General features: G+C 42.0%; 2 protein-coding genes across 7 annotated transcripts in view; both read left to right on the forward strand.

Annotated features, from left to right (window-relative positions):
• LOC123499251 (solute carrier family 22 member 7-like) overlaps positions 1 to 8,144 on the forward strand; it is a 24,153-nt gene extending 16,009 nt beyond the window's left edge. The window contains exons 6-13 of the mRNA XM_045247042.1: positions 2,906 to 3,060; positions 3,611 to 3,779; positions 4,402 to 4,549; positions 4,844 to 4,920; positions 5,535 to 5,791; positions 6,250 to 6,434; positions 6,764 to 6,930; positions 7,669 to 8,144. Coding sequence (XP_045102977.1) covers positions 2,906 to 3,060; positions 3,611 to 3,779; positions 4,402 to 4,549; positions 4,844 to 4,920; positions 5,535 to 5,791; positions 6,250 to 6,434; positions 6,764 to 6,930; positions 7,669 to 7,708 — 1,198 coding nt within the window. The 3' untranslated portion in view covers positions 7,709 to 8,144. The remainder of the gene's footprint in view (positions 1 to 2,905; positions 3,061 to 3,610; positions 3,780 to 4,401; positions 4,550 to 4,843; positions 4,921 to 5,534; positions 5,792 to 6,249; positions 6,435 to 6,763; positions 6,931 to 7,668) is intronic.
• A 7,690-nt stretch (positions 8,145 to 15,834) lies between these two features.
• LOC123499279 (PC-esterase domain-containing protein 1A-like) overlaps positions 15,835 to 27,596 on the forward strand; it is a 50,784-nt gene continuing 39,022 nt past the window's right edge. For 4 of the 6 annotated variants that reach the window (XM_045247110.1, XM_045247094.1, XM_045247101.1 and 1 more), the window contains exons 1-2: positions 15,837 to 16,763; positions 18,301 to 20,295. The gene's annotated coding sequence lies outside the window, so the exon portion shown is untranslated. Of the gene's footprint in view, positions 16,764 to 18,300; positions 20,296 to 27,596 lie in introns of all 6 variants that reach the window. The other 2 variants (XM_045247117.1, XM_045247135.1) reach the window with 2 other exon arrangements.

Below are 27,596 nucleotides of genomic sequence, written 5' to 3' on the forward strand. Positions count from 1 at the left end.
GTGTTTTTTTTTTTTTTCGATTCTCGTGACAGAATAGCAAGATTTCTATATCATGAAAAGGAGAAGTATTTTAGATAACTCCTTGGTTCTTTAAGATGGTCGTGATGAAAGAGCAAAGGGGTTTCTGAAAACAAGCCAGGGATTGGTTGGATTGTAAGCAGATTAGCTCTTGCGGGGAAGTAGGATGGTCAGTCTCCGAGATTATACCTTTCCTTCCACCAAGGACAGACAGGTAAACTATGTGAAAAAAAGATAATGCTAGTATGTGGTGCTTTGTTTGAGAGAGAGAGAGAGAGAGAGAGAGAGAGAGAGAGAGAGAGAGAGAGAGAGAGAATTTCATAGTAACTGTTTTATCTTGTAGTTGTTGTGAGTGTCTTTCCTCGCCCTCTTTTTAGACTAGTGGTTCCCAAACCTTCCCAGAGCGAGTACCACTTGGAGGTCCAACACAGTCCCCGCGTACCACCTGGTTCCATAAAAACTCAATTCCAGCAAATATCAATTTATTCACAGGTAGAACACAAATGGACTAACAAGGAACATAGCTCATGTAATGCGAGGGATGCATCTGAAGCCATCCTTGATGTACGTTAATACTTTCAATGGGGCATGTTACCCAATCCTGTGGATAAGTAACAAAAATAACAGCAATCAGTAAATAAATGAATATAGAAATATAAGTGAATCAATAAGTATACACCGCCGTTCTTCTCACCTCATTCGGTGGGTTTCCGGCAACTGATATTTTTAAAAGATAGTTTATGTTCACTCGTTACCCTTCACTGCACATGCTTCCACAATTTCACGCCTCTCGTTCATTCATTCACGTAACATTCTAATCAAAAGTTGTTTGAAGCGTCACTGAATGACATGAGACGAGTCCTCAAGCACATGAGTCAGTCCATAGCAAAGCTGGAAACAAACAAACTGTCGGTGCGTCAGGACGCTCGTCAGGAAATACGCCTCCAGTCAACTTCCAACATTGCTCATCTCTCTCATCATTACCTTAGGAGCCTCGTGCTCATCACCACTCATGAGTCATAATCATATCACTATCGTCCACGTCTACCATAGATTCATCTTCATTGCTGTCATCAGAAATGTTATCCATAATGGTCAGGATCGAGGCAAGAAGCAAGTATGTACTGTATGTACTACCAGGAACTCGATCGCTCCTCTCAGCAACATACAGAGTGAGCTGTGAGTGACTGCAGTGTGAGCGGCAAGGATGGCAAGGTGAGTTATAGGTCAGGTGGGGGAGGGGGAGAATGTTGCCATATGGGTGGCATCACGGTAAGGTTAACACTGAACACTGAGACCGCGTGGTGTTTGGCAACAGCCGCAAATTTTCTGAGTGAAATAATTCTTAGATTGTAACAGGCATAGGACGACCTTCCAACGATATACCGTGTTGCTATCAATCTTTTTTCACAATTCCAGTACGACACTAGCGCGATAGCCACACGACCCACACAATAAAGGTAAAATGTTACTTACATCAATAACAGTGCGATGTTAAACGAAAGGAGACAACCACAGGACGACAACTGAACAAATTACATGAATACCACCCGACAAACACGAGCGCGACGACCGTTTTTTTTTTTTTTTTTTCTCGAATTCACGCCTCTATGATTATTAATTATTGTGGGTCCACGCCTGGCCATCACAGCAGTTCCACAGCAGCATCAACCGATGTCACAGTATAGCATCCCATCCAATATGGCCTTTCCAGGTCCTTCCGCAAAGCATGCCTGGCTACATGGCCCTTCCCTCATCCCCCCTCCTCCCAGGACATGCCTAGCCACATGGCCCTTCCCACGGCTCCCAGCAGAACACTGATGAGTACTGCACGGATGAACTTGAAATGAATACTCTGCTGATCAACAACCTCAAGATTCAATTTAATTTTATCCAGCTGCTTCACACTCACCAACAACTAAAGAAGAAGCGAGGAAGGAAGGCTCAGAGGTGGTTAGTTAGGTCGTGCCTTGCGTTGAGGGAACAGTATGGCCACCACCACCAACAGCCACACCTCCAAGAACATGATCCTGATTCCTATACAGATAGTAATGTATGTACCTACTGATCAACCCTAATTTTGGCTGACGCTTTTCCTCTTTGTAGAGAGCCAGCACTCAAGTGGGCCTTTTTGTGATCTTTTTTTTTTTTTTTGTTTGCCCTTGGTCGGCCCTCTTCCCTACATAAGAAAAAAAAAAAAAAAACCGCGCCATGTTCAGCGATATATTGTAGCGAATTACACCTTGAATAAGTAAACAGGACACAAATTGCAGGAAGGCACTGGAACCAGAGCTACGTTTGACCATTACGCTGTCCTTCATGGCCACAGGGGAGGCCTACAAAACCTTCATTGACTCATCGTGTGCATCGTGCTATTATCCTTCAAGACTTTATTTGTAACTGTGATTGACTCCTGTATATCGTATAATTCTTGTGTTAGAGTCGTTATGTTATCGTTCCATCATCGTTCGCCTTTCGGTCGGTTATCGTGCTATCATCTGGACCATCGTGCAGTTTTTGGGAGGCGACGAATACGACGACAATGCAAAGAAATGCAATGAATGCCTCACGACAATCACAGGAATGTACACCGATAGCGATACGATAGGTTTGCAAAGTTTTTCTTTTTCGACAATGAATCGCGAAAACTAAGGGGTGCATTACTTTTTTCAGGGAAATGCACGACAACCACGATACGTCCTAGACTGTCACTCGATGTTTCACGACTCCAGAATTTTTTTACACGATGTCACACGAGTTAGATTTTTTCATTTTTTTCCTGCAAGTCATGGTGATTCGTGGCACAGTCGCCTCATATCGTGCTGTGTGAAAATCGGGCTTTTCCTTGCAGTCCTTCCTTCACGCTTCACCTTTCCCTTCTCGTCAGGTTTGGCCGCTGGACCATGATCGCCATCTCGACTGTCACCTACACGGTCCTCGCCCTCGGCTCCGCGTGGCTGCCGTCAATGGGCACCCTGCTAACAGCGCGTTTTTTTCTGGGCACCATGCACCCCACCTCCCTCATGACGGGCTACATCTTAGGTACGGTACGAGGCGGAGGTTCTCTACAAAATGACTTCCCTTGTGCGTTGTGAGGAGTGGGCTACATTCTGAAGCACCACATCCTGCACTACCTTCAAAAGTTTCTGGTTGACGTTAAGATACAATGGGCTTTTAATCATATGCTGGGTCAGAATCCGATCCAAAGAGTCTGCTTACTATTCAGAAATGCTTTGTTCGCTCACCATCACAGCTCTCCAAAGGCTCTTGCTGAAGATCTCGTGTTTTCAAGGGTAATCTATGGTTCACCAGGAAGATCTCGTGTTTTCAAGGGTAATTTTATGATTGTGGTGAAAGACTGGCAAGATTCCTAGTTTATTAGAAAAAGAAACTGCCTTTAAAATCTTGCTAATCGTCTATGTGGCTTTGGGAAATTGTTGTGGTGAGAGCAAAGCGTCACAGTTTTTTTTTCTATTTATTTAGTTTATTAATTAATGTATTTATTTCATTTATTTATTTTTATTTTGTTTATTTTTATTTATTTATTTATTTATTTATTTATTTATTTATTTATTTAATTTTTTTGCTGCAGTGACAGAAATAACCGAGATTAAGAAGAGATCAACCATGGCCATGCTGTCCCTAAGTGCGTGGTCGGTGGGCGCTAGTTTGTGGGGGCTGTGGGCTTACTTGGAGAGGAACTGGAGGTGGTTGCAGACTTACGTGTCCCTCTTCTGCCCAATATTCCTCCCTGCCCTCCTGTAAGTCCCTAGTGTGTGTGTGTGTGTGTGTGTGTGTGTGTGTGTGTGTGTGTTTAATGCTCACTTCAGAGATCTGCCCTCGCGCATATCATATTTATTTGGATACTAACGTCTCAGAAGTAATAAATGGATAGATAAATAAGTAAAAAAATAAATAAAGAAGCGGCAAATGTGGAAAGTTCTCTATCATTAACTTTTTCAATCTTGACTGTTGATGTACGCATGTGTGTGAAGGACGATACTTCAACTGCAAATCTCGCGTTGTATTCCCTTAATTATGGGGATGAAGATATCTGATGCACCTCGTGTGTGTGTGTGTGTGTGTGTGTGTGTGTAGCTCAAGGTGTAGCTATCTGTGTCTTTCTTTTGCCGCCCCGTTTTGTAATAACATGAGGACATTGTGAACATAAGAAAAGAGAAGCTGGACGAAGCCATCAGGTCTACACATAGCAGTGTCTACATGAAACCTATCTCTACCTGCCATCTTCAGCTATAAATTTGTCTATACTTCTGAAGCTCCCTATTGAATCTTTTGAAACTCCCTATTGAATCAGCATTTCATTCTTCTGCCACGCTGAAAACCTTTGCAGCTCTTCGTGTTTATCCTTTGTCTCCTGGCTAGATTCCTAAAGGAGTCCCCGCGATGGCTGGCGGTGAGGGGCCAACACCAGAAAGCTCTATCGGTCCTGCGGGTGGCAGCGAAGATGAACGGCACCACGCTGCCGCCCACCGAGAAGATGCTGCGGATCATGCAGGAGGTGCAGCAGCAGGTGAGTGGAGGAGGAGGAGGGAGAGGAAAAAGAGGAGAGAAATCTCGGGGTGAAGGAAAGAAGGAAAAAAAGGATATTGTAGTTTAAGAAGCGAAGGGGAGGAAAATGAAGAGTGTGGTACCCGTAGAAGTGATAGAAGGGTTAAAAAAAAAAAAAAAATTGAGCGTTGTAGTGAGGAAGAAAGGAACGCAAGAAAAAAATACCAGTTTTAGGTTTTCTACCCCGTGTATCAGTTTTACTTTTTTAATGTCATTCTTACTTTTCCTTGCCTATTCACTTGTTCATCTTTTTCAGAGCAAGAGCGAAGCAGAGGCTCGATCCAATATGCCCTTGACTCAGCGAATAGTGGACCAGGTGACCATCCTGTTCAGGTGAGCCTCTGCTGGTGAGAGCGTCGAGGTCAGTCCTTAATTTAACCGATATTCTCAATCTCTGACCCTTTACATGGAAGCTCTTACTTGCCTCTGTATTTCTCCCTATCTAGGATTAAAACCTTGTCAAAAGAAAGGTTTCAAGACACTTTTCTTCATTATTTTGGCCAATCCCTTTTATTACTCTTTGAGAACTAGCACTTCAGTGAGTTTTTTTTTCTTTTTTCTTTTTTATCAACCATTTTGTTGCCCAGGCCAGAGCACCACTTCATTAAAAGAAAAAATAAATCAGCATCCTCTGTGGTCTTGTTGATCAGTAATAGCTCAGATGGTAATGAGTCATGTTGAAAGTTTGATCTTAAATTGGACCTCTTCTCTTAGCTTCCCTTTGGTTCAATTTGCTGTTCTTTTAAAACACGATGCGTCCATTGCTGCCGCCCCTGCAGTACCTCGTGTATGGAAACAATGAAGAGTTTTATGGAGAGGAAAGCCATCAAATATGAAGCCACCTTTTTAGCGAACATAGACAACTGCAGGCGGTACATGTGTCTAGCCACCTTTCTTCACGTGTTCTCTCGTGTTAAGTGGTTTATGTGCTCCTTGTCCACCTGCAGAACCCGCAAGCTGGTCACCATCACCATTATCACCTGCATTGGTTACTTCTCCGTCGCAATGGTCTACTTCGGCCTCCTCCTCGCAGCCACCACCTACGATGTGGACCCGTTCATGTACGTGGCCATTTCGGGGCTGGTGGAGTTACCGTCAACCATTAACATCTTCGTGGTGGAGATCATTGGGCGCAAGAAGTCCGGCATGGCGTGTTTTGGTCTGTGCGCTGTGATGCTGCTCCTCCAGCCACTAGTGCCAACCAGTGAGTGTGTGAGTGAGCGGCAATGCAGGTGTTGAGTGGTTGGTCTGCTTGTGGTCTACTTGGTGGTATTAATGATTGGACACAAGGGATGATATTTTTTTCTTTGCATAAGGCAAATAACTGATGTTTCATACCAAACATACATATGCAAGAGTCAACCAGAATTCCAGAATTCTCAATCTTTCGTCAACTCAGAAATGCCTTCTGTGTTTCTTGCTGCCTGTGGCTTCAACTTTTCAGAAGTTAAGTTTCAAGACACTTCTTCAGATAATAGTGGACTCAAATCATTTATCTTCAAACTGTCTCCTCTCGGCAATTTTTCACACGAGTTTTTGCCTTTGGCCAGAGCTTCACTACTTTAGAAATAACAAATAAAGCCACATTTGTTTACCACATGTTTATCTGAAGATCTCAGTTCCTACACTTTGGAAATATGATCTTTCCTCCATCCCCACCAGACCTCAAGTGGCTGTCCATAACCCTGGTGATGATCGGGAAGCTCCTCTCTACCGCTGCCTTCAGCGTCATGTTCCTCTACACCTCCGAATTGTTCCCGACGGAGATCAGGACGCAGGGCATGAGCGCCGGCATGATATCCTCCCGTATTGGCGCCTTCATCGCTCCATTCTTCATGAGTGCCCTGGTACGGAGAGAGAGAGAGAGAGAGAGAGAGAGAGAGAGAGAGAGAGGAGGATGAGGAGGGGAAAGGGAGGTGTGCTTATTCTTAATTAGCTCTATTCTGAAACACTTCCGTGGCGCACCACCACTTCATTGAACAGGCTCCATTAAGACTATACTGACTGTTTACCTTTATCCCCTTTAGGCTGATTTTACAGTTCTAGTGACAGATCAACAAAATTCATACCAAAGTTTGCAACCACCTCACCACTTCCACGAGCTGTTTGGCCAGCGTTCATCATGCAAAGTCACTAAGTTACCACACACTGACTGACCTGAACCATGTCCCGACAGGAACCAAAATACCCGTGGGCTGTTTCTGTGGTGTTCGGTCTGGCCGCTGCTGTCGCCGCCGTGTCCTTCGTGCCTCTGTGGGAGACCATGAACACCTGCCTCCCTGACACCGTAGCACAGCTGGAGGAGATGCAGATTCCCAGGAAGGTCAAGAAGCCTCCCTCTGAGTAAGGAAGAGAGATTTGCTACTCCACAAATATCACTTTCTTCTTCTTTTCTTCTTCTTCTTCTTCTTCTTCTTCTTCTCTTTTGATTTCTTCTTAATTCGTTTCCTTTCTTCTTTCTTCTTCTTCTTCTTCTTCTTCTTCTTTTCTTCTTCTTCTTCTTGATCTATTTTTTCTTCCATTTTTTCATGATCACCATCTTTTTCATCTTCTTCTGTTGTTGTTATTATTTTTCTTATCTATCAAAATCAAATGAAGAATGGTTGGTTTCATTAGATCATCGTAAGACCTCGAAATTCAATAGGAGCCATAACTTATAATTAAACTCATTCAGCCATCGTGTGTGTGTGTGTGTGTGTGTGTGTGTGTGTGTGTGTGTGTGTGTGTGTGTGTGTGTGTGTGTGTGTGTGTGACAGCGTGCGCTACAGTGTACAAAAATAAGTTACACCATTTTCATGAAGAGTAAACTGATTTAGTACAAGTTAACTACAAATACTATTTCGATTTGCTGTAGTTAATATCGTTGGTATTATTCTTTGCATAATCCTCCTGTGCTTTTTCTTATTGTGGTCATGACGCATTTCATTCTGCGCCCATCTACTCTACCTTACTCCTCTCTCTCTCTCTCTCTCTCTCTCTTAGTCATGCATTTCTAATTGTTATATTTCCCGTTTTCTTTAAAGTGGCCATTGTATTATTGTTCACCTCCTCTATATTCTCTATATTTGTCTTTCCCTGCAGGCAGGATGAGGTGAACGCCAAAGATATGACGTCTGTCTGACCGTGTTACTGAACTGAGGGAGTGGATGGGTGGTGTGGCGCTATACTCCCCCTCCAGTGCTACTCCGTCTCTGCTCAAGTCACTGGTCGCTGGCGCATCAAACCAAAGGCACAAGTTACGGCTACCTTGGTTTTGTACTTTTTATTGGAGTTGTTATTGTGTGTAGTTGACAATACTTGTTAGTGATTTTATAGATTATTTTAAGATAAGAACACAAGAGAGACCTCAAGAAGCATTCAGGCCCTCACAAGATGAGTCCCTGAGTGAAAAATACCAACATTTTTTCACTCCTCCTCATATATGGCCTATCTTATATAGAGACCTCTTACGACTCAACACAAACAATCTGATAACGTCTGTTTTATTCATCCATCTTTCTGAATGATAATTATTGTACGTGTTTGTAATTTTAGTTGAAGTAAACGTTGAAAATTTGGCAGTGTACGCGATATTACCTCATACCAAGTATAGTGAATACGTCTTCACACAACAGTGTCATTGCAAATTGGTAGTGTTCAATGCCTCAAAACTCAATTGATCCATCTGTCAACCCAACACAACCTACAGACAAATATTCCCTCTTCGTTAATGATACATAACTGTCCCCCTCTTTTACACTAAATATCCTCGGTCTGTCCTTTACTCATAATCTAAACTGGAAACTTCACATCTCATTTCTTGCTAAAACAGCTTCTATGAAGTTTCTGCGGCGTCTCAGCCAGTTTTTCTCACCTCCAACTTCTAACTCTGTACAAGGGCCTTATCCGCCCATGTATCGAATACTCTTGGTAGGTATGGAGGGGATGGGGATGGGAGTTTCCACTCACACAGTTTTAGATAGAGTGCAATCAAAAGCTTTTTGTCTTATCAACTCCTCTCCTCTGACTGAATGCATGTCTTTAGTCTCTTACTCACCCCCTAGAATGTTTCATCTCTTGCTATCTTCTACCGCTATTTTCATGCTAACTGTTCTTTTGATCTTTCTAACTACATGCCTCCCCTCCTCCTGTGGCCTCTCAGCATAAGGCATTCTTTCTCCACTCACCACTATTCTGTCCAACTCCTTAATGCAAGAGTTAACTAGTACTCTCAGTCATTCATCCCTTTCTCCAGCAAACTCCGGAGCTCCCTGCCTGCTCCAGATTTCCAACTTCCTATGGCGCGCACACACACACACACACACACACACACACACACACACACAGCACTTGAGGGATATGAGGTGTTGGGAGTTCGGTATCTTTGTTCTGTTAATTAGCGAGGCAGCTGCGCCGTGCAACACAAATGACAGGTGCGAGGAAAGGAAAAATGAAGAGATAAACAAAGGAAGAAAAGAAGGAAAAAAAGAAAAAAAGACAAATTTAAGGAAGAGACATCTCGTATAGGCGTTCTGTACTTAGATCTCGATGTTTTCTTTTCTTTCTTTATTTTTTTTTCTTCTGAGTTGATCGCTCAGATGCTTTCGGTGTGTGTGTGTGTGTGTGTGTGTGTGTGTGTGTGTGTGTGTGTGTGTGTGTGTGTGTGTGTGTGAGAGAGAGAGAGAGAGAGAGAGAGAGAGAGAGAGAGAGAGAGATTGTCACAGGTGAGACTTACCACCTATACTCAACCGCGCGCGCTTACACACACACACACACACACACACACACACACACACACACACACCACCGCGTAGTGTAGTGGTTGGCATGCTGGACTCACAATCGAGAGGGCCGGGTTCGAGTCACGGGAAGCGGAGAGACAAATGGGTAAGCCTCTTAATGAGTGGCCCATGTTCACCTAGCTTTCCCGGTGTGTGGAGTGTGTTGTGGTCTCAGTCCTACCCGAAGATCAGTCTATGAGTTCTGAGCTCGCTCCGTAATGGGGAAGACTGGCTGGGTGACCAGCAGGCGACCGAGGTGAATTACACGCACACACAAGCACGCACCGAGGTGAATTACACACACACACACACACACACACACACACACACACACACAATTCCTTTTGTATTGTAATGAGAGAGATGGTGATGAGGTGATGAGTGGGAGTAGGTGTTACATTGCTAATTAGCCAATCGCACCTGAAATGCTTGGCCAGGTGAGAAGAGGGATGTGGGTTGGATTAAAGGATATAGGCGAGAAAAAGTTGGGGTGCATTGATGGGGTGAAGAGGGAAGGTAAGAAATTGTAGGTGTAAGGAAAGAAAGGGAGGGGAGGGAGTGGTAGTGAGTAGATTCAAGAGTCATAAGATAACGTTCCTTTAAGCTTGTTTTAACTGGAAAGAGAAGTGGTGGTAGTGGTGGTGTGTGTGTTTCCTTAAGCTTCTTGCAGCGGCCACACGCAGGTTTAGAGTGACTCTTCAGACATCAGGCGCAGCAGCAGCTGTGATGCAGGAATTCAGACATTTTGCTTCTCACAGGGTTTTTATTACATTAAATAATTTGTTTCCAACTGCAGCTGAAAAAAAACGATGATTTGTGGCGAGAAGTTCGCCTAAGGGAGAGTCACCTTGACCGGCCTCCACCAGCGCCTGGTGGAGACCAGGAAGGCGACGACCCAGTGCTGGGTCTCAAAGGCCAGAGCCAGGGTGGCAGACAAGAGGTAGCCCATGGCTCAAGATGGCCCCTTGGACCCTTGAATTAAATAGAGCCTTGGTCCAAGGGGCCAGTTAAGGCGCCAAGGCTCTATTTAATCCATTGGGCCAAGGGGCCAGTTAAGGCTCCAAGGCTCTATTTAATCCAAGGGTCCAAGGGGCCAGTTAAGGCGCCAAGGCTCTATTTAATCCATTGGGCCAAGGGGCCAGTTAAGGCGCCAAGGCTCTATTTAATCCATTGGGCCAAGGGGCCAGTTAAGGCGCCAAGGCTCTATTTAATCCATTGGGCCAAGGGGCCAGTTAAGGCTCTAAGGCTCTATTTAATCCATTGGGCCAAGGGGCCAGTTAAGGCGCCAAGGCTCTATTTAATCCATTGGGCCAAGGGGCCAGTTAAGGCTCTAAGGCTCTATTTAATCCATTGGGCCAAGGGGCCAGTTAAGGCGCCAAGGCTCTATTTAATCCAAGGGTCCAAGGGGCCAGTTAAGGCGCCAAGGCTCTATTTAATCCATTGGGCCAAGGGGCCAGTTAAGGCGCCAAGGCTCTATTTAATCCAAGGGTCCAAGGGGCCAGTTAAGGCGCCAAGGCTCTATTTAATCCATTGGGCCAAGGGGCCAGTTAAGGCTCTAAGGCTCTATTTAATCCATTGGGCCAAGGGGCCAGTTAAGGCGCCAAGGCTCTATTTAATCCATTGGGCCAAGGGGCCAGTTAAGGCTCTAAGGCTCTATTTAATCCATTGGGCCAAGGGGCCAGTTAAGGCGCCAAGGCTCTATTTAATCCATTGGGCCAAGGGGCCAGTTAAGGCTCTAAGGCTCTATTTAATCCATTGGGCCAAGGGGCCAGTTAAGGCTCAAGGCTCTATTTAATCCAAGGGTCCAAGGGGCCAGTTAAGGCGCCAAGGCTCATCCATTAAGGGCGCCAAGGCTCTATTTAATCCAAGGGTCCAAGGGGCCAGTTAAGGCGCCAAGGCTCTATTTAATCCATTGGGCCAAGGGGCCAGTTAAGGCGCCAAGGCTCTATTTAATCCATTGGGCCAAGGGGCCAGTTAAGGCGCCAAGGCTCTATTTAATCCATTGGGCCAAGGGGCCAGTTAAGGCTCTAAGGCTCTATTTAATCCATTGGGCCAAGGGGCCAGTTAAGGCGCCAAGGCTCTATTTAATCCATTGGGCCAAGGGGCCAGTTAAGGCTCTAAGGCTCTATTTAATCCATTGGGCCAAGGGGCCAGTTAAGGCGCCAAGGCTCTATTTAATCCAAGGGTCCAAGGGGCCAGTTAAGGCGCCAAGGCTCTATTTAATCCATTGGGCCAAGGGGCCAGTTAAGGCTCCAAGGCTCTATTTAATCCAAGGGTCCAAGGGGCCAGTTAAGGCGCCAAGGCTCTATTTAATCCATTGGGCCAAGGGGCCAGTTAAGGCGCCAAGGCTCTATTTAATCCATTGGGCCAAGGGGCCAGTTAAGGCGCCAAGGCTCTATTTAATCCATTGGGCCAAGGGGCCAGTTAAGGCTCTAAGGCTCTATTTAATCCATTGGGCCAAGGGGCCAGTTAAGGCGCCAAGGCTCTATTTAATCCATTGGGCCAAGGGGCCAGTTAAGGCTCTAAGGCTCTATTTAATCCATTGGGCCAAGGGGCCAGTTAAGGCGCCAAGGCTCTATTTAATCCATTGGGCCAAGGGGCCAGTTAAGGCGCCAAGGCTCTATTTAATCCAAGGGTCCAAGGGGCCAGTTAAGGCGCCAAGGCTCTATTTAATCCAAGGGTCCAAGGGGCCAGTTAAGGCGCCAAGGCTCTATTTAATCCAAGGGTCCAAGGGGCCAGTTAAGGCGCCAAGGCTCTATTTAATCCATTGGGCCAAGGGGCCAGTTAAGGCTCCAAGGCTCTATTTAATCCAAGGGTCCAAGGGGCCAGTTAAGGCGCCAAGGCTCTATTTAATCCAAGGGTCCAAGGGGCCAGTTAAGGCCAAGGCTCTATTTAATCCAAGGGTCCAAGGGGCCAGTTAAGGCTCCAAGGCTCTATTTAATCCAAGGGTCCAAGGGGCCAGTTAAGGCGCCAAGGCTCTATTTAATCCATTGGGCCAAGGGGCCAGTTAAGGCGCCAAGGCTCTATTTAATCCATTGGGCCAAGGGGCCAGTTAAGGCTCAAGGCTCTATTTAATCCATTGGGCCAAGGGGCCAGTTAAGGCGCCAAGGCTCTATTTAATCCATTGGGCCAAGGGGCCAGTTAAGGCTCAAGGCTCTATTTAATCCATTGGGCCAAGGGGCCAGTTAAGGCGCCAAGGCTCTATTTAATCCATTGGGCCAAGGGGCCAGTTAAGGCTCTAAGGCTCTATTTAATCCATTGGGCCAAGGGGCCAGTTAAGGCGCCAAGGCTCTATTTAATCCATTGGGCCAAGGGGCCAGTTAAGGCACCAAGGCTCTATTTAATCCAAGGGTCCAAGGGGCCAGTTAAGGCGCCAAGGCTCTATTTAATCCAAGGGTCCAAGGGGCCAGTTAAGGCTCCAAGGCTCTATTTAATCCAAGGGTCCAAGGGGCCAGTTAAGGCACCAAGGCTCTATTTAATCCAAGGGTCCAAGGGGCCAGTTAAGGCACCAAGGCTCTATTTAATCCAAGGGTCCAAGGGGCCAGTTAAGGCTCCAAGGCTCTATTTAATCCAAGGGTCCAAGGGGCCAGTTAAGGCACCAAGGCTCTATTTAATCCAAGGGTCCAAGGGGCCAGTTAAGGCACCAAGGCTCTATTTATTCCATTGGGCCAAGGGGCCAGTTAAGGCTCCAAGGCTCTATTTAATCCATTGGGCCAAGGGGCCAGTTAAGGCGCCAAGGCTCTATTTAATCCATTGGGCCAAGGGGCCAGTTAAGGCGCCAAGGCTCTATTTAATCCATTGGGCCAAGGGGCCAGTTAAGGCTCTAAGGCTCTATTTAATCCATTGGGCCAAGGGGCCAGTTAAGGCGCCAAGGCTCTATTTAATCCAAGGGTCCAAGGGGCCAGTTAAGGCGCCAAGGCTCTATTTAATCCATTGGGCCAAGGGGCCAGTTAAGGCGCCAAGGCTCTATTTAATCCATTGGGCCAAGGGGCCAGTTAAGGCTCCAAGGCTCTATTTAATCCAAGGGTCCAAGGGGCCAGTTAAGGCGCCAAGGCTCTATTTAATCCAAGGGTCCAAGGGGCCAGTTAAGGCACCAAGGCTCTATTTAATCCAAGGGTCCAAGGGGCCATCTTGAGCCCTTGGATTAAATAGAGCCTTGGCGCCTTAACTGGCCCCTTGGACCCTTGGATCTTTCCGTTTTCTTTATTAGTTATTATTTTTTTCTTTATCTATATTTCCATTCGTGCTCTCTCTCTCTCTCTCTCTCTCTCTCTCTCTCTCTCTCTCTCTCTCTCTCTCTCTCTTCTACGGAAATAATGATAGTAAGTGATTTTTCATAATAGGTGCGTACATTAACTCTCCCTCCTCTTCCTCAATATTTTGCCTATTATCTTGCGATTTCTAATTGTTTTGAAGTGAATCTAAGCACAGGAGTGTAAATAGAAGCAACAGAAGAAGAAGAAAAAAGAGAAACAAAGGAGGGAGACTAAGAAGTAAAGAAAAAGAAACGGAAGAAGTGGAGGAGCTAAGCCGCAATATCTTTAGCTAATCTGCCTTGTAATCTTGCCGTTCTTTCTAGCATTTATTTATTTATTTATTTATCCATTTTTTTTTTTTTTTTTTTTGTGTGTGTGTTTTTAGGATATATTTGTAGTGTTTTAAAATAGACTGAATAAAATCAAACCAAATTAAGCTACATTATACCGAACTAAATCATACCAAATTACATTAAAGGAATATTTTTGTTTTCATCTCTCCGGCCTTCTGAAATAGCAATTACTTTACCAATATTTTTTAAGGTCTCTAATTTCAGTTACGATGTGTTTTTTTTAAGGCAAATTTGATGGTTCTAGTGACAGTAACATGATTTTTCCGTTACGAATAGCAAACACTGAGGAATATATATTTTTATTTTTAAAGGTCTCTAGTTTCAGTCACAATATTTTTTCAAGGCAAGTTTGATGGTTCTAGTGACAGAGTAACATGATTTCTAGGTTACCAATAGCAAAACCACTCTTAGGAATAATTTTTTTCATCTCTGTGGCCTTTTGAAAGTAACCACATTACCAACATTTGTAAAGGTCTCTAGTACTATTGAGCTTCTTCCTCTTGATACAGTTCACCGTGGGATTTTTCTCTCTTTCACAGCTAATCATAAATTCTCTGCGTTCCTCGCGGCGTGATTTTCTGTTACTAATTGTAAACAGCTTTTAATGTTTTGATTCTTTGATAAAGTCTGCTTTCCACAGGCATAATATGTAACAGTTCACACACACACACAGAGAGAGAGAGAGAGAGAGAGAGAGAGAGAGAGAGAGAGAGAGAGAGAGAGAGAAACCTAACTGAACATATACATAGAAAGCAAAGCATACATCTTAACCCAATAGATAAATGTAAAAAAAAAAAAAAAAAAGAGGTTAAAGAAATTTATAAGACGACTAAATACCTGCCAAAGGAAATATAGCAAGTGCCACGAGGTTCACAAGGAAGCAGATTGAAGATTCACAGATTCACTCAGAGATTCTCACTGCTTCGCCATTCCCGCTCGCCTCCCCAGCTTGCCTGTGTTCGTGCGTGCGTCTTTCACTGGTGGATATAATAATATAGGGAGGAGCGAGTGGGGGGGAAGAGGGCGTATTACAATTCAAGTAGGCTATCCTTTATTCAACGTGCTTTATACAGTAATGAAAATGTATTACTCTTTTTGGTAACTTTGAATGAATAACGAGAATAAGAAGTGACCTCAATACAAGGAAACTGGCCAGTGTAATGATGGAGGTAGGCAGGCAGTAAGTATTAGTACTTACATACACACTTACGTCTACCATTCACTGTTGGCATGACTTTATTAGTATTTATCTTTCCTTCAATTGTCTCTCTCTTTCTTCTCTTTCATTATTTTTTTTCAGTTCCTCCTCCTTCTCCTTCTCCTCCCCCTCTTCCTCTTCTCTCTTCGATCCTTCCCTCCTCCTCACCACCACTGTTTAATGAGTGTTTCTCTTGTTACCTCCTCTCCTCCGCTTCTCTATCTTCTCGCACCAAAATCAACTTTGATATACAAGTGGATACATTGACACTTACAATGACATACTAATGGCCTATTATTTAATTTGATATGTTTATGCTTTGTAGTATTCCATTTTGTTTTAGTGTAGGCCTATAAGTGGAACGAGTGCATTGCGGGTTGTCTCCTGGTCACCCAAGGAAGGGGAGAGGGTGATCGGCGGGCGAGGCTCAGACATGTTAAGTTTGACACAGGAGTGACTTGGAGGGAGATGGTGTGTTACTGGTGCCTTATTTAACATTGATTTATTCTGATCCCTGTCACCACACACCATACACCACACTGCTCTCTTTCACTCTATCACCGCACACAACCCCTGTCAGCACACACCATACACCACACTGCTCTCTTCCACTCTGCCACACACACACCACACACAACCCCTGCTACCACACACCACACCACACTACTTTCTTCCACCACACACCACAAACAATCCCTGCCACACACCATACAACACGCTACTCTCTTCCACTCTGTCACACACACACACACACACACACACACATTATGTATTGTTCTTTTTATCTGTTTTGCTTTTCATTGGTTTTGAATGTCGTGATTTGTAATGTCGATATTTTGTAGCCTATCCCTCACTGTTTTCATGTTTTTTTTTTAATTGAGTTTATGTTATTTTTTGTTGTTTTATTTTATTTTTTTCTTATTTGTTTGTTATTTTTTTTTATTAGTTTTATATATTGTGTGTTGTGAATGTTGAGTTTAGTAATGTCGACATTTTGAAGCTCCTCCCCTCCTCAAATAGACTAATACCATAATAACACTGAATATTCCACACATAATTCCCTGATAATTTTCAAATAATGAAAATTTAACACATACAAAGACATAGTATTGGAATTTATATCGAGAAAGGAGAAGAGAGTCAGTTCCTTTGAGAGCCACAGCCGATCATGGCGTCTCTACCTCCCGCCAAGACACACGGTCGAGCTCACTGGAGAGGCATTATATTTTCAGCATTTATAGACGTGATAGTGCCGTGACAGAGGTGCTGGAGGTTATTTAGGCACCAAGGAACAAGTGTGTAAGGTGTGGCAGTGGTGTTGATAAGGGATTACTGTGTTGGGAGGGAAAGAAGTGTGGTGGGCCGGGTGTTTGCTCCATGTCAACAAACTTAGTGCTGGTGACAGTGGTGATGGCCGTGTGGTGTTTGGTGTTGCTTATAGATCCCATAAACACACTCAAACACCCCGCAACACATCCAGAACATGTCCATATACACCCACACACATAAAGTGAAGTGATGACATTCCCGACAGCAGCAAGCGGCGAGGCAAGAACAGTGCAAGCCTTCACCACAACCCTCCACAGCGCCTCACGATCATTTATTTAAGGTATTTCTTAGGCCAGTCTCTTATTTGTAGGTTTTCTCTAGATAATCTTTACATATAGGGGTGAAAACAGTGACCAAATATTGAAAAGGTGATGGGTGTAACGAGCAGCAATTGTCAGTATTACCAGCTATTATTTGCTTCTTTCACTCGCCGTAAGCCAAACATGTGTCAGAATGCAGCTACTAGTCTACCATTGCATATTTCGTGATCAAGTATTCCTGATATGGCTTAATTTTGTTGTGGTGAGATAATAAATGCAACATAAGGATTATGGAACTCGCTCTGTAGTGTTCCCGGATGTTGCCTCCTTCCCGGCCCTCCCCCCCTGCCTTCCCCGAGCACCACCCCTGTCCCCCCCTTGGCAACCTGCGGGTTCCAATACTTTTTTTTTCAAATATTCTCTAACAATAATATTACGCTTCCATGGTGTGTTTTTATGGTTTCTATAAATATTTCGTTGTGCTTCAAGTGTGTTACGCGCCTCAGTTCGGTAAATATGTAGCGTTTAGTGTTATTTTACAGCTTAAATATGAGCTGCCATAACCGTCTAAATTTTTCATCTCTCATTTTTTATTTTTTTATTTCAAGTTGTAACTGGGCCTTTATGGTATCAAAGAATCGCCTGGGGTCTTTTAAGTGTGAAATCAATCCATTGAGTGAAATATGTGGAGTTTGAAATGGTGTTTTGTCCCGTTTAACGTAAGTTTTATTTTTTTCTATTTTATTTGTTTACATTTCTGCTTCACTATCAAACTCTTTGTAGAATGCCTTAAAAGAAAGCTCAGACTCTGCAGAATGTGTTGAAATACTCATCAAGTGAAAAAGGCTGGACTTTACAGGAGTTTTTAATGAATTTAGAGTTTGATGCTTTTGTTTTACATAAATGCTCTTTCACTCATTCACTTTTGGTTCTAGGTCATTGTTGGATGCCTGAAAAGAGAGTTTGTATTGTCTAATATTTTTCAAAAGAAATATAAAGTCGAAATGGTTGGACGTTTTGGCACCGTCATAAGTGGAAATGTTTATATACTTTTTATATACTTAATTTAGATAGTTCTTTAAAAATAGTTAAGAAGGAGATGTTTTGGTGTTTTGGATATACGTTAAAGTATCTATCAAGTCATAAAATAGCAAGCATTCGGCCTTGGCTTCGTTTTTTCTATAAGTCATTTTTAAAATTATTTACGTAATTCAGCCCCGTCGCCGCTGTTCCCGCGCTTTTGATGACGTCACAGCCAAGGCTGTGACGTCATCATAGACCCGGGCTGGCGTCCTTCCCTCCCTACCGCCAAGTTCGTCAATGTTTTGCCTAATATCTAGTGATTTCTATGTGTTTTCGTGTGTTTCTTAGCTCAGGTGTGTAGATAGTAGTAGTACAAGGAAGAAGGAAGGAGAAATAAAGGAGGAAGAGGAGGAAGGAAGGAGAAAGGGAGGAATAAGTAAAGGAGCAGGCAAGCCACAATAAATACTTTCCCTCCACTTCCTCAATATTTTGCCTAATATCTCCTGTTTTCTAAGTGTTTTGATGTGTTTCTAGGTTCAGGCGTGTAGATGGAAGCAGTAGAAGAAAGAGATAAGAAGGAGGACGAAGAAGAAAGGAAAATGGAAGCGGAAGAAGAGGAGGAGCCAAGCCACAATGTTTAGATAAGTCCCCCTTTTAATCTTACCGCTTTGGTGTTTTTGGGGTATATCTGAAGTATTTTAAGTGTGCTTGGTAGTGTTGCAGGGTGTTTTGGGTGTTATAAGTGTGTTTTGGGTTTATTTTTTGTGTTTTCAGAGTGTGTTAGATATTTTACATATCTTGAATGTGGTGTAGAGGGGTGTTTGATGATATAGGTGTGTTCTGATTGTGGTTAGGGGAATTTTGAGGTGTTGTATGGTGCGTTGAATGTGTTTTGGGTTTTAGTTTTAAGTGGTCTGTGCATGTGTGTGGAGTGTTTTGGGAGTGATTTTGGTGTATGCTGGGTGTTTCTAGTTGAATTATGGTTTATTTATTAATATTTTGAAGTGTTGCATAGTGTTTTGAGTGTATTTTGGGATAATTTTATCTGCTTACTTTTGTTACTTTTTGTATAATTTCATCCTATCATGGATGCAGCTGAGGTGGGCCTCTGCTGTGGCCAGGCAGTTCAGCCTTGCTGTCAGCCCTCCATGTGATGAGTGAGTTGCCAGTTGAGCTGGAGTATCCTGGTATTTGGGGCTCGTCTGGTATTGTAGACAACCATCTGTCTAACTTTTTCTTGAAGAGGTCAGATGTGACCCCTGTCAGGTTCCTGATGGTGTCTGGCACAGCATTGAAGAGACGAGCCCCATTTTGTGAGAAGCAGTTATGCATGCAAGTCTTTATTTTATGAGACGTTGGTTCTGCCCTCTTCACATAGCATAACCACCCTCATCTTGGATGTGGGTTACATTGTATGCCCACATTTGGATTTTGAGCATTTTGAAATTGTTTGGGTGTGTTTTGTGGTGTAGTGGTGTTATTGGTGTATATTCTGATTCTGAGTTATAAAGTGCAGGACAGGCATATTTTTTGGGTTGGTTTTTGGGGATGATTGAAATATTACTGTTGTCTTTCTTTAACCGTGTTACTGAAGCAAGAATCTTTTACAAATACAACTTAGGTGACCACTGTTTTTCAAAGTCCACAGTTATGAGGAAGTTTGTTCGTAAGAGTGTTTTTGCTATTGATTTGATAGATATTTTGGTAATCTGTCAATAGATCATCAACACGTCCCCTGAAAACCAGTGGGGTTTGGGTGTGTTTCTAGGGTTTTTTTGGGGTGTTTGGGGTGAAAGAGTGGGCTTTTGTAGGGTTTGGGTGTGTTTTGGTGTTTGAGTGTTTGGGGATATTTGGGTGTGTGTTTAGGGTATTTAGGGGGATTTGAGTGTGCTTTGGGTGTGTTTAGGATGTGTTTGGTGGTGTTTGAATGTGTTTGGGTAATATTTAGATGTCTCTGGCAACCGCATGTTCAAACATCCCAAAACACACCAAAGCACACCAAAAACAGCACAGAACACACGCAAGACACCCCAAAACACCCAAAAACACACTAATTTCCAGCCTAACTTAATCTAACACCCCCAACCACTCCTCTCTCACCCACAGATTTGTACCTTGCATTTTTAAGTCTTTTTATGTTTTTTTTTTTATTATTCCTGTGTTTTAATGTTTTTTAATGTTTCCATATGTTTTTCATTGAATATTCCTGCGTCTTGGATGTTTTTAATGTTTCCTTCATTTTTCTTACATTTCATTACATTTTTCCAGTTTATTTCAACAATTTAAGCCTCATTTCCAACCTAACCTAACCTAGCGTAACCAGACACACCAAACCACTCGCTCTCTTTCCCACAGGCCATGAGGGGAGTCCAGCACGCCATCATAGACAACCTGCAGTTCATGCTTAGGATGGGACACACTGGGACAGCCTCAGACCATTGGTGGGAGCAAGACAAGGCTGTGGCAAATCTGTGGAGGTTTGCCACTCAGACCTGTTGCCATGGTACTATTATTGTGCATCCTAAGAAGGTGTGTGTATGTGTGCATATGTGTGTTTACCTAGTTGTATTGTACAGGGTTCGAGCGGGGCTCCTAGTGTCCTGTCTCCATGTCTCTATTTATCAAATCTCTCCTTAAAGTTATGCACATTATGTGTTGTAACAACTTCATCACTCAATGCATTCCACTTTTCCACCGTTCTATGTGGAAAACTATATTTTCCAATATCCTTCACACACTGCTTCTTGTCCTTCCATCTTCTGTCACCAGCACCAGGTCTTTCTTGTCTATCTTTTCAATGCCATTGACTATCTTGTACATTGTTATTAGGTCTCCTTGTTCTCTTCTATCTTGTAAGGTTGGCAGCCCCATTTCCTTCAGCCTTTCTTCATATGTTAGGTCCTTTAGTTCCAGCACCATCTTTGTAGCAATCTTCTGAATCCGTTCTAATCTTCCTATATCGTTTTAGAGCTCGGAGACCACACCACAGCTGCATATTCCAGTTTTGGACGTATCGTGCTTGTGATAATTTTTTTCATCATAACTTTGTCCATGAATTGAAATGCCACTCTTATATTACACAACATTTTATATGGTAATCCAAATATCTTGCTTATGTGTTTTTTGGGGTTCAGATTTTCCTGTATAATCACTCCCAGATCTTTTTCCTCTTTTATCTTCATTATTTATTCCTCTCCCATCAAATAGTTCCATACTGGTCTTCTTTTCCTCTTTCCTAGTTCCATTACGTGACATTTCTTGGCACTGAACTCCAATTTCACTGATTACTCCACTCAGATTTTGTTTATATCTTCCTGCAACAGCAAACAGTCCTCCCGGGTTTTGATAACTTTTAGCAGCTTGCAGCATCAGCAAATAAATTATTGTAACTGTTTAACCCATTGTGAATGTCATATATATATATATATATATATATATATATATATATATATATATATATATATATATATATATATATATATATATATATATATATATATATGGGACATAATAGGGGCTAACACTCACCCTTGTGACACTATGCTTGTTATTTTACCCTAAGATGAGTATGTATCTCTGATCACAGTTCTCACCTCCCTGTCTTTCAAATAATCCCTTGTGCATTCTTATAAAGTTCCTTGCAGTCCTTGTATGTTTTCTAGTTTCCAAAGTAATCTTCCATGAGGGACTTTATGAAAAGCCTTTTTATGTCAAGGTATACTGTGTCCAGCCATCCATCTCTGTTTTCAAGTCCTTCCATTACTCTTGAGTAGAAGCTTAATAAGTTTGACACACATGACCATCCTGTCCTGAACCCAAATTGTTTGTTCGATATGACTTGTTCCTCTTCCAGATGTTTAACCCATTTTTCTTTGATAATTATAATTATTTCACACAACTTCCCCAAAACACTTGTAAGTGACACTGGTTCAGTGCCTCTCCTCCTTTAAATATCAGTATTACGTTGGCAATTGCCCTTGTGTTTCAGCTGGAAGGTCAAGTAAAAGAGAGAGAGAGAGAGAGAGGGAGAAGGGAAGGGTTCACTCAGAAGGATTAAAATGAAAAGTTTGTCAAGATTTGGGTTGTGTGTGTAATTCACCACGGTCGCCTACTGGTTATCCAGCCCAGTGTGTGTGTGTGTGTGTGTGTGTGTGTGTGTGTGTGTGTCCTCTCTAGTTTTGATAACTCATAGCAGCTTTGCATCATAAGCAAATAAATTTATGTAACTGTTTACCCCAATGTGAATGTCGTTTATATAAATCGGGAACATAATGGGCTAACACTTACCCTTGTGGCACTCCACTAGTTACTTTACTCCAAGATGAGTATGTATCTTTGATCGCACTTCTCATTTCCCTCTCTTTCAAATAGTCTCTTGTCCATTCTAGCAAAGTTCCTCGCAGTCCTCCTATGTTCTCTAGTTTCCAAAGTAGTCTTCCATGAGGGACTTTATCAAAAGCTGTTTTAATATCCAGGTATACTGTGTCTACCCATCTATCTTTGTTTTCCAGTCCTGCAATAAATCTTGAGTTGAAACTTAATAAGTTTGATGCACATGACCTCCCTGTCCTGAACCCAAATTGTCTGTTCGATATGACTTGTTCCCTCTTCTAGAAATTTAACCCATTTTTCTTTGATGATTATTTCACACAACTTCCCCATAATGCTTGTAAGTGACACCAGTCTGTAGTTTAGTGGTTCAGTTGCCTTTCATCCTTTAAATATCGGTATTTCATTGGCTCTCTTCCATTCTAGTGGAACTTTTCCTTCATTTATTGAACTTGTAATTATTTCCCAAATTGTATCCATTCTTTTAACTCCCAGCCTGATACACCATCTGGCCCCAATGCTTTTCTAACATCCAACTTATCCAATAATCTTCCAATATCCTCTTTGTGCACTGCAATCTCCTGTATTCCTTGGCAATGCAATGTCCTACTAGGTAGTGTGAAATCTTCTGAAGTGAACACTGTTTTGAAGCTCTCATTCTTTATTTCACACATTTCCATCTCTGGTATGTCTTCCCTCCTTTAATTATTTTTCAATTGTTTCTTTGTTCTTTGTTCTGCCATTTATAAACTTGTAGAAAAGTTTGGGTTCGTCTTTGCTTTTTATTCACCACATCTTTCTCAAAGTTTCTTTCTTCCTCTCTCTCCCTCCAGTAAAAACTCCTCTTCTCTTTCTCTGTCCTTTTCTCGTTTTTTTCGTTAGCTTCACTTCTTAGCACTTTCTCCTTTTCCCTCTCCTTTAGGTTTATATCTCTTTTTATCCATGTATCCTTGTGTTCAGTATCATCGGCCAGCTTCCCTTTCTTAGCCATAATTTCCTCTACTGCCACTTGGGATCTCATTCTCACTTTCATTGGTCTCCTACCTCCTTCACTGTATCTTCCTAGCCTGATCACTTCCTCTACCTCCTGGTCTAGTTCTTGTGTGCTGTCTTGAACTTATTTGATAACAGTTTTGGCCAATTCTTTCTCTTCACGTTCTCTCGTGAATTTATTTGGATTTTTCTTTTCCTTCATCCCAAAAATCATGAAGGTTTTTCTCTTATCCACTGTATCCCGCATCAGGTCTTCTTTCTCTTTTATTACTAGAATTACAGCACCTTTTGTGTTTTCCTGACTTTGTCTCTTTACAAACTCCGAAAATTTAACTTTTTCCTCTTCCTGCTCCTGCTTCCTTTCATTTTGTAGTTCCTTCAGCTTATTTTCACCCAATCCACCTTCTACTCTGTCCACAATCCCATCTTGCACCTTCACCTGTAAGCTCCTGAAGGAGGTTTAAAATAAAGGGTTTGTCAAATTTGGGTTATGAGTGTGTGTGTGTGTGTGTGTGTGTGTGTGTGTGTGTGTGTGTGTGTGTGTGTGTGTGTGTGTGTGTTTATTTGTGTGAGGTGGGGCTGTTTAAAGATAGAGAGTTGTTATCTTTCTCTCTTTTTTTCTCTTTTCTCTATCTTTTGCTCTCTCTCTCTCTCTCTCTCTCTCTCTCTCTCTCTCTCTCTCTCTCTCTCTCTCTCTCTCTCTCTCTCTCTCTCTCTCTCTCTCTCTCTCTCTCTCTCTCTCTCTCTCTCTCTCATAACTGGATAAGAATGAATTAGTTAAAGTTTTAAAAGTTTTGAAATTGTAAAAGAAAACTCAAGAATTTAGATTTAGAATGAAGTTTTATCATTATTATTATTATTATTATTATTATTATTATTATTATTATTATTATTGGTATTAATATTATTGTTATTGTTATTAGTGTTAGTGAGTGGCCAAATAATTGTTGCTTTTGTGTTGTTTGTAGTAATAATAATGATAATAATAAAAATAAAGGATTGAATGTAATGTTGAGTTATTATTATTATTATTATTATTATTATTATTATTATTATTATTATTATTATTATTATTATTATTATGGGGAAGGCTGGCTGGGTAACCAGGGAGGTGGAGAGAATAGAGGCGAGAGAAAGTAGAAAGTATTGTATAGGGACACGGAGGGAGGAGGGGAGGCATGCAGTGGATGATAAGGTGGTGAGCGTGGGATCGGGCAGACGTCCACGCGTAGGTTCGAATCCCACCACCTACAGCCTTAAAACACTTTGCCATTTGTGGAGTGGTTTAAAGTTACCTACATATTACCATGATGCCCAGGTTCTAGGTGGTTACACTCAAGATGAGCTTGGGTGGTGATATGGACCCTAATATGCCCACCACTATAAATAAAATTGCCTGGGGAAGCTGAACAGCGCTTCCCATACACTCTTCAAGTGTGCCTACAGGCGCTATAGGCCTAACCGTAAAAAAAAAAAAAAAAAAAAAAATGCGTGAAAAACAGGTGTAGAAGAGAAAGATAAAGACAGTCAATTAGAGAGGAGAAAGAGAAGCTACACACACACACACACACACACACACACACACACACACACACACACACACACACACACACACACACACACACACACACACACATGTAACAGTTCACCAAAAGCAATGACCCTCTTGGTGAATCACGTCGCATAGGAACACCACCTCTGCATTCACGCTTGCCTGTGTTCGTGCGTGCGTCTTTCACTGGTGGATATGATAATATAGGGAGGGGCGAGTGGGGCGTATTACAATTTAAGTATCCTTTATTCAACGTGCTTTATACAGTAATGAAAATGTATTACTCTTTTTGGTAACTTTTAATGAATAACGAGAATAAGAAGTGACCTCAATACAAGGAAACTGGCCAGTGTAATGATGGAGGTAGGCAGGCAGTAAGTAATAGTACTTACATACACACTTACGTCTACCATTCACTGTTGGCATGACTTTATTAGTATTTATCTTTCCTTCAATTGTCTCTCTCTTCTGTTTCATTATTTCTTTGTTCTGTTCCCCCTCTTCCTCTTCTCTCTTCGATCCTCCCCTCCTCCTCGCCACTACTTTAGTGTTTAGCAAGTGTTTCTCTTGTTACCTCCTCTCCTCCGCTTCTGTCTTCTCGCACCAAAATTAACTTTGATATACAAGCGGATACATTGACACTTACAGTGACTTACTAATGGCCTATTATTTAGTTTGACATGTTTATTCTTTTATCCTTTCTTTATTCTTTGTCATTACATTCAGACCCTGCTCCACCAACTATAGTGGCGCTCTGCAGAGCAGAGTTTATGTTTTGTAGTATTCCATTTTGTTTTAGTGGAGGCCTTTAAGTGGAACGAGTGCATTGTGGGTTGTCTCTGTATCTCAAAACATGATTTTTCGATATATATATATATATATATATATATATATATATATATATATATATATATATATATATATATATATATATATATATATATATATATATATATATAACTGAATGAAATCAACCATTATACATGCTGCCTTAATTGAAACTTGGTGTACTTATTGACAGGGGTTGGGGTAACACTTTGTCAGACCAGTTTTTCCCTAAACTGATTAGGTAGTTTTTAATGAGGCAAAATATCAGCTTTTCATGCTGTTTTGATGACGTCATGACATGCGAAATCTAAAAAATAATATATCGACGTATGAAGAAAATGAAAAAAAAGTTCTCTACGTTTCTTTAGGCATCTTTCCATGCCAAAACATATTTCAAAAGAACTTGAAATAAGGCCTGTATGACAATTTGAAATCAACTGTGCATGACGTCATGAAGTCAAGACATCATTACTCTGCCATATTCATATTCATACACATGAAAGACAACCAGTAGCTGATAATATTCTGAAAATTACGTATTATAAATCCTGTAACTTTTTTAAAAATTAATTTTTCAAATCTCGATCGCTTAATAATGTAGAAATCTTGTCACTCTGCCTTTAGAACCATGAAAACACCTTAAAAATTTCTGTAATATTTAAATAAAGCCTTTTGAAATGGTGGAGGTAAAGCACATAAGTGTTTGAGAATACCAGCCACATGGGTAGAGCCGTTCCAAAGTCCGCTGTCTAATGATCTCATCTCTCGAGTAAATCACCTCAACACGCTAAGCCGCTTCCCTCTTCAGTCTTCACACATATCCCCGAGGGTCAGCCAGTCTGCCACCCACCCGCCCACACTCATGCACGGCTATTCCACCTTTGTTACTCATTAACTTATACTCTATCGAACCATTTTATGCGTCATTTGATAAATATAACCTTAACATCAATGGCCTTATAGTATAGGGTGGATCATTATAATAAATAGGCTACTACTTCGGACCACTTCTGCATCACGTCTCCACTAGACTCAGTAGGCTTGTCACCTATTGAGTACTTCACGTATAGCATGTGGTTAACCCCTTCAGTACTATGCCGCGTTTTTATATTTATTTTGCTTACTATTTAGTGATTTTATACAGCTTCAGAAACTCATGTGGGGTATTGAAATAGTGAAGACTGTGGTCATTGATCTTCTGACCTCCAAAGACCCTTCCTGATATCAATAAAATATTCTAGTCGTACATATATCTCAAGGTAAAAAAGTGTCCCAGTACTGAAGGGTTAACTCTTTACGCTCACACGCCCACTTGTTCATTAGCGACACTTCATTGATTCTTCTTTAAAACATTGGTGTCATTTGCAAGTTTACTGTTCGTTTGATCATTTGTAAGTGATAAAATCATTAAAATGTAGCTCGCAGATGTAACTGGTTGTGCTATCACTGAGGAAAATTCTCTCTCTCTCTCTCTCTCTCTCTCTCTCTCTCTCTCTCTCTCTCTCTCTCTCTCTCTCTCTCTCTCTCTCTCTCTCTCTCTCTTCAAAAGACAATTTATATGAAAACCTTCCTGTGCCGATATTGGCATACATTAACCGTCTGAGAGAGAGAGAGAGAGAGAGAGAGAGAGAGAGAGAGAGAGAGAGAGAGAGAGAGAGAGAATTTTCACACCTTTACCCATGGGAGGGGGAGCGGGACAACTGATAAGCTAATCACCTCACCCGCTAAACCGCTTCCCTCTTCACACATTCCCCCCTAGGGTCAGCCAATCTGCCACCCACCCGCCCACACTCATGCACGTCTATTCCACCATTGATACTCATTAACTTATAGGCTACTCTATCGAACCATTTTATGCGTCATTTGTTAAATATAACCTTAACATTAATCACCTAGTATGGGGGGGGCGTCATTATAATAAATACGCTACTACTTCGGACCACTTCTGCATCACGTCTCCACTAGACACAGTAGGCTTTAAGTTTATAATGTTTTTTTCCAGAGTGCTTTTTATGCTTGTAATGACATATTAACAAGCTTTCTATATGATTAATAGAAGAAATAATGTTAAAAACCCCATAAGTGATAGAATAATCTCTCGGACTGCCAGCGTTATGAGACTTTTTTT

The sequence above is a fragment of the Portunus trituberculatus genome, chromosome 8 (genome assembly GCF_017591435.1).
Source record: "Portunus trituberculatus isolate SZX2019 chromosome 8, ASM1759143v1, whole genome shotgun sequence".
In the NCBI taxonomy this organism is placed as follows: domain Eukaryota; kingdom Metazoa; phylum Arthropoda; class Malacostraca; order Decapoda; family Portunidae; genus Portunus; species Portunus trituberculatus.